At 36.1% G+C, this 18,827-nt stretch overlaps 1 protein-coding gene across 1 annotated transcript; it reads left to right on the top strand.

The window, feature by feature from the left end:
- Positions 1 to 897: 897 nt before the first annotated feature.
- Positions 898 to 13,320, top strand: LOC103934547 (protein ALTERED SEED GERMINATION 2). The gene is given in 21 exon segments (XM_048583134.1): positions 898 to 1,146; positions 1,259 to 1,327; positions 2,751 to 2,828; positions 3,314 to 3,448; positions 3,538 to 3,645; positions 3,793 to 3,921; positions 5,607 to 5,722; positions 5,816 to 5,933; positions 6,428 to 6,533; positions 6,783 to 6,886; positions 6,888 to 6,929; positions 7,061 to 7,231; positions 7,325 to 7,435; positions 8,501 to 8,612; positions 9,473 to 9,825; positions 10,639 to 10,729; positions 11,261 to 11,356; positions 11,447 to 11,517; positions 11,617 to 11,744; positions 12,071 to 12,175; positions 12,922 to 13,320. Coding segments are annotated over 20 exon segments (2,292 nt in total). The 5' UTR covers positions 898 to 1,074; the 3' UTR covers positions 12,153 to 12,175; positions 12,922 to 13,320.
- Positions 13,321 to 18,827: the final 5,507 nt, after the last annotated feature.

The following is an 18,827-nucleotide window of genomic DNA, read 5'->3' as shown; positions in this document are numbered from 1 at the left end:
TTAGGAACGTTTAGGATATACGTATGAGAAATAAATATCTCATGAATCTAATTTTCTTATATTACATTCTCTCTATTACATATTTTTTGGACATATTGTTTAAATGTGTAACATTTAATGAGATGACTCTAAACCATAATATTTTCCTTAAATTAAACTGAATTAGTTTCATAAATGTCTGTAGAGTATCATTTTATGATTGACCTTTAGCACATTTCTAACAATTGTAGCAGTGAAAAAAAGAGAGGTGCTAGTGGGTACATATTTGGGGGCTTACGTTCTTGGGTTAATAATCATGGTACGGTGGACTAGGTATATGTGGGTAATCTCCATACATGGAATTCAAAAGATCAATTTGGAAGAATTATTAGGAAATGGCTTGATAGGGGAATATGTTTGTTGTTGCAAATATTAGATAACAAAAAATTAACCTCGTTAAATCTCAAATTTTAATACTCGCAAATTGCAAGTCGCAAGTACACAAAAAAGATTGCAATATACCATATAAGCATGGGTATCTAATTCTTAGAATCTCAAATTCCTATCCTCTTTGCTAAAAATCCAAATCTCATTAGCCCGGAAGAGAGAAGGGTCCATCCTCCGAGTTTCCAACACAGCCAACCCTGGTCGCGTTGGGTCCAGAAACCAGAACTCACGGAACGACATGCCGTATCCCTGACCGCACTTAGCGCTTCAAAACAATACATGACGATACAGCGGGTCGCACGTGTCCAGTTTCAACCATATCCATCATCGCCAATGGAGAGAAGATCAACGGCGGTTAAACATCTCCCAGACGTCTCACAGCCGTGGATCTCACTCCCAAACGACAGCATCATGCTGTAATCTTCTAGACAATAATAATATAAAAAAGATTAGAAAATATATAAAGACATAAATTAATAAAAAAAAAATTGTGTAGGAAAAGGCGAGTGTTTCGTGTTCCTGAAAATTGGACGAGGAGGAGAATCAAGAAGCGCTTCTTCTTCTGCAAGTGGCTTACTGAAGATTATCGGACTGGTACACGATCGCGTTTCGGTTTTTGGTTTCGGGTTTTCGGCTCTTCTCTCTTCAATGGAAGGCGTCCCTTTTCACGACGGCAACATCCACGACTTGATTGCGAGACGATACGTCGACGTTCGGCACGTATGTTCTTCCTCTTTCCCTCTTTCGCGTTTTGGAAATTTCGGCTCGCAATTCGCTTGGATTTTCTTGTTTTTGTGAAGATTGGGTGAATAATTTTGCGTGCTGTTTGCAGGATGCCAATCACAGGTTGCAGATGCACTCGTCGTTGGTGCGAAGGCTTTCTCAGGAAAGAGAATTGGAGGTTTGTTCGCTTCGATTTTATTTTCGGCATTTCATTTCTTTTGCGGTTAATGTTTTCTTCTGCCCTAGTTTGTAGTAAATGTGAATTCTTGTGATGTGAGGTGAAATATGTGATGATCTAAGAACATCTCCAAGGGAGTTAGCAATTGGGTAGCAAAGTCTAATTTGCAATGTCACGTAGGAAAAACGCATCTCCAACGGGGGTAGCAACCCAATTAGCAAATTGAAAGAATTAGCAACTCACCTTGTAAAAGATCAATTGCTACTTCAAATTAGGTTCCGCAATATATTTATTTAAAATTATTGTTTAGTAAAGAGTTTAGAACTAAAGTTTGTGCTCACAAGATAAAATAAAGTTAATATATTAATATTTTAAAGTGAAAAATAAAATTTGAAGAGTTCCTTGAAGAGTGGGCTGGAGTGACACATTTTTAAAGTAGCATAAAAGTGCCAAATGAGTTAGCAAATGACACTTTTAAAAAAGCTTTTTGCTAACTCCTTTGGAGATGCTCTAAGGTAATTGAAATTTGTTAATTGTAATTATCCATTCTGGTTCTTCAGCTGTTACTTGTGTATTAACAGTTAGAGGGAACGCGATTCGACCAGAAACTAGTTAAACAACAGTAACTCCACTTCATTTGAAATATGATCAATTTTTCTTTCAGGATTTTGGTTTATGGACTAGGTTGAATTGAACTGCTATTTGGGCGAGACACTACCTCAACTGTACTCTACTTAAGAGACTCACTTTAATTATCTCGGGACAAGTTTGAGACTGTAGCGACACCAGGCAGCTCACTGAACTTAGGAGTGTTGTGTGTGTGTGTGTGTGTGTGGTGTGGTGGTTTTTTTTTTTTTTTTTTTTTTTTTTTTTTGGGGGGGGGGGGGGGGGGGGGGATGAACAACTGACAGTCAAACCTCTGCACATGGGCTGAAGTCATGATTTTTCAGTTTGTATGATTCAGAGCACCTAGTTGTCTTACTGAGAGGTTCATCATATGACATTGTCCCCCAATGCACTTTCAGCATGAGAGATATCGTGCCATAAATGTTTTAAAGTTTAAACAGATGGAAATAGTGTAGACTGTGGAGTGTCATTTTGTTGAAACCTCATTCTTTGCATTTACGTGCATGAACAACTGTGGAACTCTGATTGATACTTAAATTTCTTTGGTACATAGTATGATTTCTGTTGAGCTTTCGGTGCAGAGGTATGGTTTGGAAGTACAAAAATTTGGCTGTTGCATATTCAATTTGAAGAGACTTGTCATAGCTTATCTTTTAGCTTATTTCCTATGTTTGCTTTTCTTCTTTGGATGTAATTATTGAAAAAAAAATCCACTGAGTTAGAAATTGGTGACGTTTTATTTATAAATATGTTTACATTTCTGTAATTATCATTTTATGATTCGCTCTCTCTACAGGGGCATCAAGGTTGTGTTAATTCCATTGCTTGGAATTCGAATGGCTCGCTTTTAATGTCTGGATCAGATGACACACGGGTATGTTAATTACTTAATTCCATGATATTATTTATAACATTTCCCAAATGATTTATAGTTAGTACAGGGATAGAACCACCATACATGAAGGGGATTGTAAAATTTTACGGAATGTGATATTAGCATGGTGTCCAATATTATTCTACATAGTTATGATGCAGAATCATCCTAGTGACTTGGATACATGTGTTAAATTCCATTGAGATAATATATCTGGTGGATCACATATATTTCTTCATTGAGAATTGTTTTAACATTGCATACATTGCTCCCTATGTCACTACTTCTGCAAAGATGAAATATGGATGAGATATATGGTGCTTGAAGAGAAGTTAAGCATTCTTTTCCATTGGAATAGGCTTTTGTTGTTGAATTCAAAAGCTTGGTAACCCTTCTTAAAGGGAAAGTGAAGATGTATATTTGTGAAATGCAGCTGTATATGTATTGCATCATGACCAAGTTGTTAATGCCTCCATATTCTGCAGATAAATATCTGGAGCTACTCTAGTCGGAAGCTTTTGCATTCTATAGAGACTGGGCACAGTGCGAACATATTTTGTACAAAATTTGTCCCTGAAACTTCTGATGAGCTTGTGGTCTCTGGAGCTGGAGATGCAGAAGTAATGTTTAAACATTTATATCTGTGAATGTGAACACTCTATGCCTAGACTTTAAATACTGAACATAATTTAAACTTATCTTTTTGCAGGTTCGATTATTTAATTTGTCTCGTTTAAGTGGGAGAGGAACTGATGATAATGCTATTTCTCCATCAGCTGTGTATCAATGCCATAGTAGAAGAGTAAAAAAGTTAGCTGTAAGATTCCAGATTGTAGAGAAATTTCACATCAAATTTTTGTGTAGTATCTATATTGACACAAGAAAAGAAAATTATGTTTTGGGTTGTTCTTGGTTTTATGAGTATCGAACTTGTCTCATAGTTTCCGCCTGCTTCTTATGGCAGGTTGAAGTTGGAAATCCCAATGTGGTATGGAGTGCAAGTGAAGATGGAACTTTGAGACAGCATGACTTCCGAGAGGGCACTTCTTGCCCACCTGCTGGATCCACTAATCAAGAATGTCGCAATGTTTTGGTAAATAATTATGTTAATTAGATCTTAGTTCATCTAATTTAACATGAAAACATCAATTTGTCATGTTGTAAACTCAGATAGTAAAATTAGATGGAACTCTGAATGGGATTAGGGAATGTTAAACTGGGGTTTATTTGCATGAATAAAAAAGGTAATAGCAAGTCAAAAGTGCGAGTATCAGAACAGAGGGTGGAAAATATAAAGGATATGAGAGAAAACCGGACTATTAAATTTGGAGATGAAAACATATATGGGTTTTCTATGATAGTTTAGAAGGCATGCATTATATTTTTTGTGCCCTCAATAGGTTTCTGTAGGACTGTTTTTTTTTTTTTTATTGAATTTCAACAGTTAGATTAACGCTTTAGTCATGCTCACTATATATGCCAAATTTTCGGTCATTCTAATAACTAACATTCCATATATATTATGACATTTTTATATTAGAAATCGAACCTTCTTACTGGAATAAGTCTACATTGAAGTGGCTTAAATTTGATAATTGGTCATCATCAGAAGAATTAAATCCAAGATTGGATCAACAAATTAAATTTGTTAAAAATTCATTCCGTGATATAAAATTCATTAGCTTTTTTCTTTTTATTTTGTAAGAAATAAAAATCATTAGTTTTGTGTCTGTGTCAGTTGATCATGCTCCATATAACATTTTACTATGGTGATGATTTCTTGAAAATGAATATCCAACTAATGTTGTCAAGGAAATATGACACTTCATTATTTTGTGACAATTTCATCAAACTTTTAGATGTAAATTATTCCTTACATCTTGTCAAGCATCCACAGAAAAGGAAGTTATAATAATGAAGATTAATGTTCTTAAGGAATTTCATCTTGAATTGATACTCAACCAGTAAATAAAGCCATTGACAAGCTGTAGAATCCAACTTTATCTATACTAATTTGTATTACAAATTTGCAAGGAATGGATATGTATAAACTCCTTATGTGTCCTTGTAACTATGAAAAATAATGCAAGTTTCATCACTTACTGCAAAATAGGACTTAGTATTATGTGTATATATTATTTGTGTAAAAATTAAACCTTATTTCCTTATTTTCAATACATGATAGTAGCTATCTTTACCTGTCACCAGAGTAGGAATGTGAAATCGTTCTTTTGATTGTGGGGTTGTTTCTCAAATGTGCCATGTCCATGATTGATTGGTAATATGTCTAGGTTGATGAACTACTATTTAAAATCTTCATGTTTGAGTATTTGTTTTTTTCTCTCTCTCTAATACTCTCAAAATGTATTTACAATACAGTATTGATGAATTTTCTCCATTGAGACTCACATGGGAAGCCTAAATTAAGGAATCTTATTTGGGGCAAGTCTGAGTCAAAGAGCCCAATTAGTGGGCAACAGCTTGATCCTTGAAAAAGTGGGCTCTGTTGTGTGGTCATTACTAAATATTGTACAATTTTCAAATTAATTGGTGTAGTTCTGTCCTTTGCGAGATATGCTCGAATCTTAATTGTAGTTCACCTCTTTGATGTAACCAGAGAGCTTTATCTGTCCACATTAAAATTTCCTTTAGCAAAAAACTGGTGCAGATTTGTTAGTATACCATTCTTTTGCAGCCTGGAACGTTAGGTGCTTTTTATTTCCCTGTGTGTCCTAATACTTTGGAAATCATTGTTTTCAAATATATTCTTAATGGCAGCTTGACTTGCGGTGTGGAGCAAAGAAGTCACTTGCTGATCCCCCCAAGCAAAATTTTTCTTTAAAATCTTGTGATATCAGTTCCACTAGACCTCATTTGCTCCTAGTTGGTGGGAGGTATTTTGTTGTTGTTGGTTCTTAATGCAATGACTTTGTTAACATCCCTGCCACTCTTCAATTTGAACTGATTCTCGTCGTGAATGTTTGCAGTGATGCATTTGCCCGTTTATATGATAGAAGGATGCTGCCACCACTGACATCCTGTCGGAAACGGACAGCGCCACCTCCTTGTGTTAACTATTTTTGTCCAATGCATCTCTCCGAACGTGTTAGTGCAAAGTTCTTAATTACTCAACTGCTTCCTGTCTTCATAAAAACTCAGATTCATGTTTTTGTTTGGTAAAATATATGCTGGTTGTGCTTGCATCAAACTATTTGCTACAACTTTTGGATGTTTAGTACTTTCTTTTATGGATTATATTTTCAGTCAGCGAAGTTACAGTTTTTAGCAGAAAAATTTATGTGGATCTTTTGCTCGGGCTTTTGGGGATATGATTTGGAAAATTGTTAGTGTTCAGGTTGTAACTTCTTTTTTCTGACCCCTGAACATTTTGACTCTTTTAGTTGTTATTTACTCCTTTTTACTTTTGACGGATAAACTTTTTCATGCTATCCTAATTATCTCCCCCCACCACATACAACCTGAGGGCAAGAAGAAACCGTTGACGGAAGTTTTGAATGTTTGATTTGTATGCCCAAGTTTAATGTATACACCAATTGGTTTATCAAATATGTATTGAGGAAAGTAGTATTTTTTTTCAGGGACGTGCTAGCTTGCATTTGACTCATGTTGCATTTAGTCCAGACGGAGAAGAGGTTCTACTTAGTTATAGTGGGGAGCACATATATTTGATGAATGTAAATCATGGTATGTTAATTATCCTTCAAAATAATTTGCTTATGCAGTTAAATGATGTGATTTATGTGGCAAGGGTGTAGTTATAGGATAAAAATATTGTTGGTTAAATGAACGTCCAGTTATGCTTGGACTATTTATGACAAGTTGACAACAAAAATTTCTGATCTCACTTTGTTATTTTGTCATTTTTGTCTTCATCTGGTTGTATCATATTAGTACATTCCGGCTAAACAATATATATTGGTTTTGCAATTCCAGCTGGTGAGAGTGCTATGCAGTATACTTCTGGAGGTGTTTTGAAACTAACCAGCTTCAGTCCTATACTCAATGGAGTCGAACTGCATCAACCAGCATCCAATGTAGTTCAGAAATGGTCTTCCCAAAAGAGGCAACGTTGCTGCAAGGGTGTGCGTCTTTTCTTGTTTAGTTGTACTTGCATCCTAGTCATTTTTATTTTGTCTGAAAGGAATTGGAAGTAGCTGGTATTCTCTAGCAAATCCATTTGTGGCTTATCTAATATAATATAGTTGTTTCAGTTTGAGAAGTGCAGGAATCTAATTGAAATTGCTGAGCGGTCCTTGGAGGAGGGGACAGATTATTTTTATGGCATTGAAGCGTGCAATGAGGTGTTGGATGGAAATGGTTGTGATATTGGGCCTACACTAAAGCATAATTGCCTTTGTATTCGTGCGGCATTGTTGCTTAAGGTGATTTTTTATCATGTGAAGTTACTTGGTTGGAAACATATTCATTAGTTGAAGGGCGCTTAACTCTTTCTTTCTTTTTTTCTTTTTTTCCAGCGCCAGTGGAAAAATGATGTTCATATGGCTATAAGAGATTGTTATAATGCTCGGAGGCTCATTAGCTCCTCTTACAGAGCTCATTACTATATGTCTGAAGCTTTATCGCAGGTAAATTCTGTGGTGCTTCCTGCAGTTGACTATGATTTTGGTTTAGTCATACATTGCTGTCACTAAGTGTTGGGACTAATCCAGCGTCCTTTTACCATCTTCTCTGCAGTCATCTTGACTTTCCCAATTGGCCAATTTACATTTTTTTTAAACTTTTGTTAGGTCTAGAGTCGTGTTATAGTCTTCTGTTGGACAGGACGGGTTGAGATTAAGAGGACTGAATTTTTACCAAGTTAATGTGATCCAGAAGATGCAATATTGCAACAGAACCTTTTGTTTTTTAACAAAGTGTTTAAACTTGTTGCCCTTTCCTATATAATCAGGATATCCTTGCCAGGATCGTAAATCTGATTTTCAAAATTTAACCTAATAAATTATTGGTCCCTAATATGCTTTGACAGCAAGTGCAATTTCCCAAATCATTTTTTTTTCATTTGGAGAGAGGGGAAGGGAGCGAACTGGAGTGACATAACCAATATTTATAAACACTAGTGTGATGGGAGTTACTGCAATATATTGAAAGTTGCACAGGAGACAAAATAGGGTGTGGTAGAGAGAAATGGGTGGATAGAAGTTGAGTTTAATTATTATAAAATACTAGATTAACCTTGGCTTTTAAATCTTTGTTTATACTTTCTTTGAAAAGTTTCTTATACATGTTTAACATAGAAGGGGTATAATTGGCATGGTTCTTAGACTCTAAACCTTTGTTGGCCTGGGTTTTAATGAATTTTTTTTACTAAGACTAATATTAGTATTACAAAGTGACTCTTTTATAATCGAATAGATTTAATTAAACTTTCATTTGTTTTATTACTTCTTTCTTGATCTGTTCCATTACTGTTAATTTTTTTATTAAACTTTTTTTTATTGATAATTTACTTAAGAAATCTGTCATAGACTATTCACTTATGTTGTTCTCTTGAGGGCCTAAATTTTTCTCCTAACTGAGGAACTGTTTGTTAGTTTATGACTGAAACAAGGAAATGCAATGAAATTATAAGCTTGTACCTGTCTTTGTGTTTGTTAAGCACTTTTTGGTTGGTAATTGCTATTTCCTTGCAGTTGGCTAAACATAAAGAAGCTCTGGAATTTGCTATCGCAGCCCAATCTTTGGCTCCATCAAATTCTCAAGTAGCAGAACGATTGGAGCGTGTACAAGGGGATCTTGCTGCAGGTTTGTGATTTTTAGTGTTTTATGTCTTGTGCATTACCCTGGTCCCCAAATAGTTTTCAATTGATCAGCTTCTAATTTTATTCAGTACAGTAGTGTTGATTTGACCATTTTAAGTAGACTAGGACTAAAGCATTGTGTTTCCATCTTAGCCTTGTTCCAGTTTTTTTTACTAACTACAGCATACTGGAATGACAATAATATATATATATATATATATATTTTTTTTTTTAAATTCAATATATTGTATAATTTGTGGATGCATACATGAGTGTCTCTAGTTAGCGCTCACATGGGGTCTTTGACATGCCAACTTCCAAAACCTCGATGTGAGAGTACCAGTATATTTGACATTTTTTTCCTTTCCTTTTTCATCTGCATAAAGATAAATTTTAGTCGTTACTTGGGGAAACCATATTTGGTAAAATCGACAAAATAAAAACTGTTGTAGCTTTCTTCACAGAAATCCTTAACAGTTAACACCTTGATTTCTTCATTTATTCTAAAATAATGTGAATGGGGGAGTTGATTTCTGCACACCCTATTTCACTTCCTGCACTCTTGCCATGTAATTGAACAATCAATGGTGACTTGAGGGCCGGTGTGCAGCTTAGATCAGCACTTTGTGAGGACTAATTCTTTGCATTGCTTGGTTCAACTTAGTTTACTTTGTGAGGACTAATAATAGGATTAGTGACTTAAGAGATTCAATGTACTTTGCTGATGGTAGTTGGATTACTGAGCCAAACATATCCTATAAAATGAATATGTTGTGAATTAACATGATTTGCAAAGATCAATTTATGGCATATTTTGTATTGATTCATTGTTATGCAGTTGTAATTGTTTGTTTTACTGTCTAGTTGAATCTGAAAGAAATAGTAAGCCAAATGATGGAGCACACAGGTCTGAACCTCGAGGTGAAAGAGTTCTATCACTGAGTGACATACTCTACCGATCAGAGGGTAATAGTGATGTTTCACAAGATGGTCCAAGATCTGAAAGGGAAGATTCTGATTATGATGAGGAACTAGAGCTGGACTTTGAAACGTCGATCTCAGGTGATGAAGAGCATGATATCGAGCCCAATATTGTACAAGGAAGCTTAAACTTGAGAATTCATCGAAGAAGTGATTCTGCTAGAGAAGTTGGTGGTGCAAACGGCCCATCTGGATCCCCTTCTTCGTCATCTCACAATGAAAGAATACCATATCAGGTTGCTTTCATACTTATGATGTGAAACTCTGGTGTTTTCAGATTGATAACATGCAATGGTGTTGTTGGCATTATCTTTTGCTATTGTGCTGATTTATATCTTGTTGTGTTCCTACTTTGTTTACCTGTAGAGGATTGATTATGATTTCTTCTTTGATCTTTAGTGTAATTGGTCCAAGTATAGGTTCACTGTGTTGGATGGTAGAAAAAAGTTATTGACTTCTATGTGATTTGTTCTATACTTTATACCTCATTCTAGGTATTCATTGCCCAACCACTGATTCTTTCTCTGCCCTTTTCTGTGATAAGTCTTCATACACCCTTTAATGACGGATGCAAGAAGAAAATTTCTCTTTTTAGGTTTAAGCACAAGCTTAGAAAATTAATGTAGAGGTTAATTATATGTTTAAATGTAATTATGATAACTTGGCGTCTTACTATTTAGGATTCCAATTATATGAGGAAATGTTGGAGAATGGGATTGCCTACATAAAATTAGAGTGGAAGTTGTTCTTAGTGTAGTTTTATTTCTATCTTAATATTCTCTGTTCTTTCTCTATTTTATTTTCACAATAAGTCCTAGGTGCATTTTTGACTGTCATCAATCTAGGGTTTCTGTCACCCTTTGCTCAGAAAAGTCCCCTTTTTTCATGCACTGATTCTTTTATTTTATTGGTTGAATAGCATTAACTTTGTGCTGGACCAAATTAGATCCTCTTGTTTTTTTCCTTAGCGTCGATAAAATAATCTCTTTAATCTAATACATTCTTCTTTGTTTTTTTTTTTTTTTTTTTTTTTTAAACTTAAATTTCAGCCTGAGGCAACTATTGATATGAAACAGAGATATGTTGGCCATTGTAATGTTGGAACGGACATAAAACAGGCCAGCTTTCTTGGCCAGCGAGGTACTTTTGTTTGGTGTAGATCTTACTTAAGAATACAATGCTATTGAGTCTTGATATTATTAGGACTTGGTTATTCTTGGCATTGAATGATAGTATTAAAGGTAAAAAACCTTCGTCTTTTCTATATTTATGCGCTGTGGCAGTGTGTGGTTACTTCCTTTAGATGAATCTACATAGCAGAGTTACCTCAATGCCTCATCATAAAAATGTACATGGCATCCTCAAATATATGTGTTTGGGATCTGATCTTGGGCGCATCGATAATTTTGTCAGTTTCATGTCTTTTTTATAATTCATCTTGCTTTAAAGAATATTCTTTCAAAATAATTAAAATTGCATCAATGCCCTGCATACTGACATTGTCATGTGTGAATGGTGATTATGTTTATTTATTTTAGTGGAACTTATGTGTGCACTTATCAGTTATACCATTTATCTCAACTAAAAGAACAAGTTTGATTTTCGAACAGACTGGTTGTTGTCATAAATATTGTATTTCATGATTGTACTGTTATCTATATTGATTTGCAGGTGAATATGTTGCTAGTGGAAGTGATGATGGCAGATGGTTTGTCTGGGAAAAGCGAACTGGTAGACTGATAAAAATGCTTCAAGGAGATGAAGCTGGTATTGTTTTCCCCTGCCACGGAAAATAATGAGATTACCAACTTCCTTTAGTAGTTTTATTTACTAACATATTTACGTTTCTCTGTGCAGTCGTGAACTGTGTACAGTGCCATCCGGTTGATTGTGTTGTGGCAACTAGTGGAATTGACAACACAATAAAAGTGGGTATTATGAAGTCAACCCTTTTCTTTTTTTTTTGGGTGGGCTGTGGTGCGGAATTACAAAATTATTTTTAATTTTGTTTTGGTTCATTATTCTAGATTTGGACCCCCAGTGCCTCAGTCCCATCTATTGTGGCTGGTGGAGCCGCTGGACCAGAAAATGCTGACATTTCGGTAGTCATGGAATCCAATCAGCGCAGATTAAGCCATAATCGTGAGACTATCCTGTAAGACTAGTGAAATGTCTGACTCTATATGATTATCCCATTTGTTACAAAGACTGAAGTTGCTTCTGTGATAACAATATAATTATAACAAACTTGTCTAACCTGAAATCCCCAAACTTAGTCTCAACATGATGCGTTAAATTCTGAATTTAATACGAGCATGTACTGGGAAAAATGAATCCATGATTGTGCACATGGAATTTTAGATCTTCTAACTTGTCTATTTCTTGATTTCATTTCAGTATTCAGTTATATATGCACTGTTGATTTCCTGGCTTTGCATCCTCTCTTCTTCCACTGACTAATGCCATATATGTTAGGTACAGCCATTCTGAAATTTTGGAGCATTTTCGAATGCACGAGTTTGCTGAAGGAAGCTTGCACCCATTTGAGTGTGCCCAGAGCTGACAAAGTCTTATGGAAGTATGGAGGTACTGATCATGTCTTACTGTCTTATTCCTTTTTTCAAACTCCATTGTTTCTTGTTCTTCCATGCACTCCATTTAAATGATGGGCGATGAATCTTCTGTATTTGGTATCCTGGGACTCGCAGGTGTCTACACATGCACAAGACTATATATGCACCCACACATTTAAACTTAAATCGATTAAACAATTGCCAAATTTTAGAATTAAACTTAAATTGATTCAAGGCATACAGCTATGGTTTGGTCATATTTGATTGACAAATTTTATATGTAAAGTGTAAACTCTGTTTCACTAAAACTTATGCTTATTGTTGAATTATGAAATTACTTACATTCAACTAGAATTATAATGGAAGTATAGGACAATCGTGTGTATGGCTTGCCTCAACTTTTGCCAATTGCCACAAGGCATGACGATTTTGATTATACTCTTTGAGATTGAAGTGGTGTAATGGGTGATATAATGCCTTAGTTTATCCCAATAGCAAAATTGGTGTGACCATATTTTACGGCCGACTGTCAGTTCGTTAATTAGCAAAACGTTATAGTTATACAGACTATGCTCTCGTCGTGCATCTTGGTCACTTGAGTAGTTTACAGGTTGTGCTATCTGTCATTTTAAACCTACTTTAATACTAATAGGTGACTGAAGCTTGTGATGTTTTTGTTTTGGACAGTGGAGGTGGAAGTTACTGATTTCATAACATGATCCTTATGAGTCTAGTTCTGATTTTTATCGGTTATTACAGATGCATAATGGTAGATTGTAAAGGAGGGGCAATCGGGTTTTTGTTTTCTGTAATGCCAGAAGTTGATCCGAGGCAACCGATATTGCTGTTGGCAGAAATCTTGTAAGTCATACAAAACCATTGTCAAATCCCTAAATTTGTTGAAAACATAGAGATGTTATTATCCGGTTCTCAACTGTAAAGTTGTACCAGCTGAAAGTAGTTTCTCCCCCTCTTCGTTTTGTTTTTGTGACTGTAGATAAGGAATGAGGATGTTATTTTTGTGTATTCGTTTGCTTTCCTTTCCGTGTACAGAATAGAAAGTGAAAGTTCGTCTATTGTCTTGTGAGTTGATAAATATATAATTCCCTGCTGCCTTGCCTGCAACCGTTTTCATATGACATTAGATGTATTCCCTGCCGCCTTCGTTTTTCTGTATACGTCTTTTTCTTTCGTTATTTTCAATTACAAAATACCTCTTTTTTCTTTATTGAGCAACTATCATAGTCAGGGCAATGTGGCCGTCTCTTTGCTCGAGTTCGATATTAGAAGAAAATGTAAGTGGATGTATGATTACCTTTCTCTGTGTTGCTTCTTGTAGTTTATGAACCCTCGTATAAACTACAAGAAGCCTCATGTTTTACCTACTTGGTCATTTTAAATTAAAAAATGGTTTGTTTACATGGTAATTGTAGGTGCATTTTATTAGAAAAAGGTTTGGAGCATTAGTCCCTTGGATTTTTGCGCGATTAACCAAAAACTCAAGTGCGTAGTGCTTCCTACAATGCTACTTTTGTGCAACTCCGTTAAACCTCGCATCTCTTATTTACCCCATAAAATGCTTACTTTTGGTGGAAATTGTATGGAGTTACCCAAAACACCTTTGCTATACCTGACGAGTTCGTACACTGATGCTTACAAATTATATGGATTCCGAATGATATGAAATTGCAAATTTCTATCCGACTTGAAATTTTGGTATGAAAATTTGAAACCCTGGTTTCGATCCAATCCACCCGAAAACCGCCCATGGTCTAAATTCAATTGGTTTTACCCCCAAACCGCAACCAAACTAATTATAACTATATGATTTGGTTCAGTTTGATTTTAACAGAAAGCCGAACCAAACCGATTTAAGACATGTGATTTGGGCCACATGGTCAATAGCTAATGTAGTTACAACCCAATTATGAATAACCTCATCATCAACATCCTCGTCTAAGGCATTACTCATACATCTTTCCAATTACAAACTGATACGAGAACTACATGTGTAAAAGTAAAACAACATAAGTGAAAACATATGAATCGTCGGTCTAACTTTGATTAGGCCGATTTCCAAGTTCTCAAAACCAAAAAATGATGACAGTCCGGTTCATTCTAGACGGGTAATTTTTTTTTGAGTAGGACAATATTAAATAGTTAGTTATTAAGGAAAAATCAGTAAGTTGCATAGTTATGATTAGTTTTTACCATTGGTCCACTGCAATAAAGCACCATCTACTGGTACGAATGAACTGATTAAACTCTTTCATGGTCAAAATCAGGGTAAATCAACTTAACTGGCCAATACGAATGAGCTGGTTTAGTACAACTCTATATTTTACACTAAGGGGAGGGAGAGTTCGATTAAGCCATACAATGAACAACCTAATTTGGTATTGAATTCGCCATCCACGAGATTCGAACCTAAGACCTCTCACTTACAAGTAAAGATGAATACGACCAGACTAGTACCAAGTGACAGTAGGAAAGAACAGGTTTAACCGGTCAATATGGAAGCAGCCGGTTTAGTGAGTAGCAACGGGCAAACAAATACACAGTGAGAGAGGGGATCCCTACTACTGCTAGGCTTTCTCTCACCACAATCACCTACCAAAAGCAATGCCCTAAAACCCGAAAGCGTCCACTATTCAAGCTCGCAACGCAGCAGCAGAACCATACTCGCTCTTTCACCACCATTTTTGTGTCATCATATATTGTGAGTTTCTGAAGCCCTTTAATGGTGTTTTTAAGAGCTTATTTCTTATAACAATGGTGGATTTGAATTTACTGTTTATTTTATAATTTCAATGAATGTTACTCTGCTGTTAAAACACTTGCCTTGATTTTTACTTGTTCTCGGTTCTCGTTTCTCGGTTTTATAGATTATTGGGTTGTATGGAGAAATGATCAGAATTACAGGGATGAGATAGTTTCTCTGGACCTTGTGAGCAAACAATTGAAAAATCATGGAATTCATGAATATGATTATTACTTTGCTGATTCTTATGACGAGAGCCTAGTCTTACTTGACTATATCGATGCAGTTTCTTACTGAGGGATAGAACAGGTACGGTGATAGGGCATTTTCTTCTTGTTCAAATGCAGTTACCTCCAATCGAGTGACATGCGATATGACCATTAATTTTAGCACTAGATCAAATTTGTATGTGTATTTGTGACTTGAATTATTAGGGTGATGTAGATTGGTTGCTGATTTTACATTTGAGTTCATGACATAACCTCATGAAATGGACGTAGAATAATAAAGCGACACTTCAAAAACCGCCAATTTTGGAAAAGGAGGACATACTAATTATGATAACTCCGAAATGTGTTATTTGCCATCTTGAGGAACTCTGCATTCTACAATGCTGTCTTTAAGAGTAGACCATGTAATATTTGCTTGACAGTAGCGTGGTGTCCTTTCAAATTATGAAAATTTTGAATATACCTGCATTGAACCTTGGTTATTGGACTCCGTTGCTGAAGCGTAATTGTTAATGTCATTCCTCCGTCCTTGGTGCAGGTTTGAAATGCGGCTGATAACTCTCAAGAATTTTACGATTCCTGCAGCTGCGTAGTGCTAACTTTGCTGCTTGAAATGTTAAATTCTTCAGTAGTGCAGTATATGGATACTTTGAATCGTTGATGAATTTGTACCTCTCTATTTGCTAGGAGATGAACCTGGGATTTTGTGCCTTTTTAGAAGTCTATGTAGTCACTCAACATCTAATATCTGCTGCTTAGTGGTCTTGCTTTCTACCTTCGAGTTTCGACCAGAAAAAGGATATCGCTTGTAGTACAACCTGTATCTTGATGTCCTTTCTCGTGAAGCTTACACTTTCGTCGGCCGAGAAAAACCTTGCAGATCCCGGTTTCATTGCTCTAGTGCCGTTATCCGTCTCATCGTGCTATTTGTTCCTCGTTTCGTATAAGTTTTCCTCCCCTAAAAAAATTAAAAAATGATTAGTCAGGTAAGCAAGCTGGTGTGCTCCCTCTTTTAACGACTCTTATGAACCCACCTAACCTCCCTAACGCACACTGCACACATTTGTTTCTTTGTTCAAACATACACCCTTTTTTTAATCATTTTATAGGATTTCTCCACACAAGTTATAAATTTTTCCTTTTATAAGTATATGTAATAAATTGTTTCTTTTGATTAGTAATTTTTATTCATGGTGATGAGGAGGTAATGTTTTGTATAGTTTAGTACAATGATATATTTTACACTAAAGGGAGGGGGGAGTTCGGTTAAACTACACAATAGGCAACCTAATTTGGTATCGAATTCGTCCTCCACGAGATTCGAACCTAAGACCGCTCACTTACAAATGAAGAGGAATATCATCAGATCGTAGTACTAGGTGGCATGTTTTGTGATAGTGTAAAGATAGTAATAAAATAAATTTTTTTAGGTGAAGGACCTAACCCTATCAAGGTTTATAAGGAGTTAGGTTATTAAGGTCACCTCAAGCCAAGAGGCATAGGCCACATTTAGCCCTAAAAGGGGCGTTTGTTTGCCCTCACTAACTCTCACTTGACCAGACTGGAGTAACTATTAGTCTAGTCCTGTGTTTCTTAACATGCTGGACAAACGTTAATGAGATTAACCGGGACTCACCCAGACTAAGACTAAGGGTGTGTCTAGAGGTTCTTAGCGAGAGCCTCTGAAAACCATGGGACTAGCTAAGACCTTGGCTTCGTCTCTGCTCTCCTGCTAGCGTCCCCTCTTTGTTCTTTGTCCTCTCTCCTACTCTGGCCCCTCTTTGCTCTTTGTCATCTCTCCGGTGACATAATAGCATTAGACCATCACCACTTTCTCCCTCTCTCCTCGTCTTGCTCAACTATAACCACAAGACCACCACCACCAGAAGCTCGACGCCAATCTCCGCGTTCGAACACGACCTAGACTTAAGTCGGGACCGGAACTAGAGCATACCAAATGCCCAAGTACCAGTTGGGGTTTTTGTCGGTGGTGGAGAAGAAGCTGAGCGTCGCCATCGCGATTACAATAGATCTAGCGGCAATTTCGATTTCAATTGTGAAATTAGGGAGAAAGTTGTGAAATTTGGTATTTGTATTTTGATCTATGAGAAACTTGTAAAATTTGGGCTTTATGTTTTGTGAATTGTGAGAAGAGGGAGATGGGGTTTGACGGGAAAATAGGGAGTCATAGGGAAGCGAGAGGTTTCATGAGAGAGGGAGAGAGTTCTAAAACAGGAAAAAAAAAATAAAAAAAAAAATTACTTTTTATTATCTTCCTTGTAGTCCGATACTCCACTAAACACCTCTTTAAGTTAGTACAACTTAGTTTATTCTAAGCTAGTCCAACTTAGTTCATGAAGTTAGTCTAGTCCAAGATAGCCGACCCAGTGCAACAAAAACATTGAAAGTTGACAAAATTAGTCTACAACCTAAGACCAACTCCAATGATTGGGCTAAAAGCTAAATTTTTTAGCCTGAAAAATTTAGCTTTTAGCCCATAAACAGCTTTTCAGCTCTAACCATTTTGGACTAAAATTTTAGCTCGGAATCATTAAAGAATGAACTTAGGCTATTTTTTTTCTTAAATTAATTTTAAAAAAATAAATAAATATGTAGACTATCGTAAATTAATTTTATGAACTTTTTATTCTAAAAATATTTAAATTCCGATAAATAATGAAAAATCACAAAATTTTCTACAAAGCAAGCCTTCAACTTCTTATTTTGATTTGTGCCAACTACACCATCTTTGCTAACACAAACCCATGCCAAGCATAAAGCAACATCTTCCTCACAGGTCCAATTACGACCTCTAATATGCTCTCTTGCCATGTTGAATAATTTGGAAATGGAAAGAAATTGTAGAAAGATAATTTGGAAGAATTGTAGGAGAAAATTGAGTTTTGTGTGAATGTTTGAACAAATACATAGGTATTTATAGAGTTTTTGGGTGAATTTTGAGTTAAATATATATTTTTAAAATTATTTTAGCCATTGGATTTAAATTTGGACTGTTAGATCTTTTTTTTTTTTACCGTTAGATTTGATTATATTCGATCTCAGCCGTTGGATTCAATAATATATAAATATAAAAGAAAAAAAATTGAATTTAGGCCGTTGGATTAACCAACGGCCTGATGATCATAGCCGTTCGATCGAAAGAGCTGTTGGAGCTCTGGGGAACGTGGCCGACATGCCCAGGTGGGTGGGTCCCGGTCGGTCAAAAGGAGCGCGCGTTAGGCGCGTTTGGCGAGTGCACGGGCTGGGTTTGGAGCCCAAATGTTGAAAACCACTCTCTTCGATGGGGCCCACTCTGATTTTGGGCTAAATTTTGGGCGGTTTCTAGCCTTACTTCCCCCTTTTAGCATCTAGCCCACATTTTCCCCTTGGGTTGGAGTGAGTGTGGGGGGAAATTTTTGGGTTTTGGGGGGGGTGGTGGGGGAATTTAGCATTTAGCCCACCATTGAAGGTGGTTTTGAGGGCTAAGGGAATCAAGCCAAATTTAGCCCCAGAGCAGGCAACATCAAATAGGCAACCATATAGTTTTGAGTTTGATTGTAAAAGCAAATCTTTTTATGGATTGTCTGAGAGAAATTATGAATCTCACGTTGGTGAGAGAAATGACCTTGCATGGACTTTTAGAGAGTTGAGCTATTTCTTATATTGTCAATTAA

The sequence above is a fragment of a genome, unplaced genomic scaffold (genome assembly GCF_019419815.1).
Source record: "Pyrus x bretschneideri cultivar Hongxiangsu unplaced genomic scaffold, Pyrus_bretschneideri_v1 Contig2, whole genome shotgun sequence".
Classification (NCBI taxonomy): Eukaryota; Viridiplantae; Streptophyta; class Magnoliopsida; order Rosales; family Rosaceae; genus Pyrus; species Pyrus x bretschneideri.
This window is presented reverse-complemented; position numbering and strand designations above follow the sequence as displayed.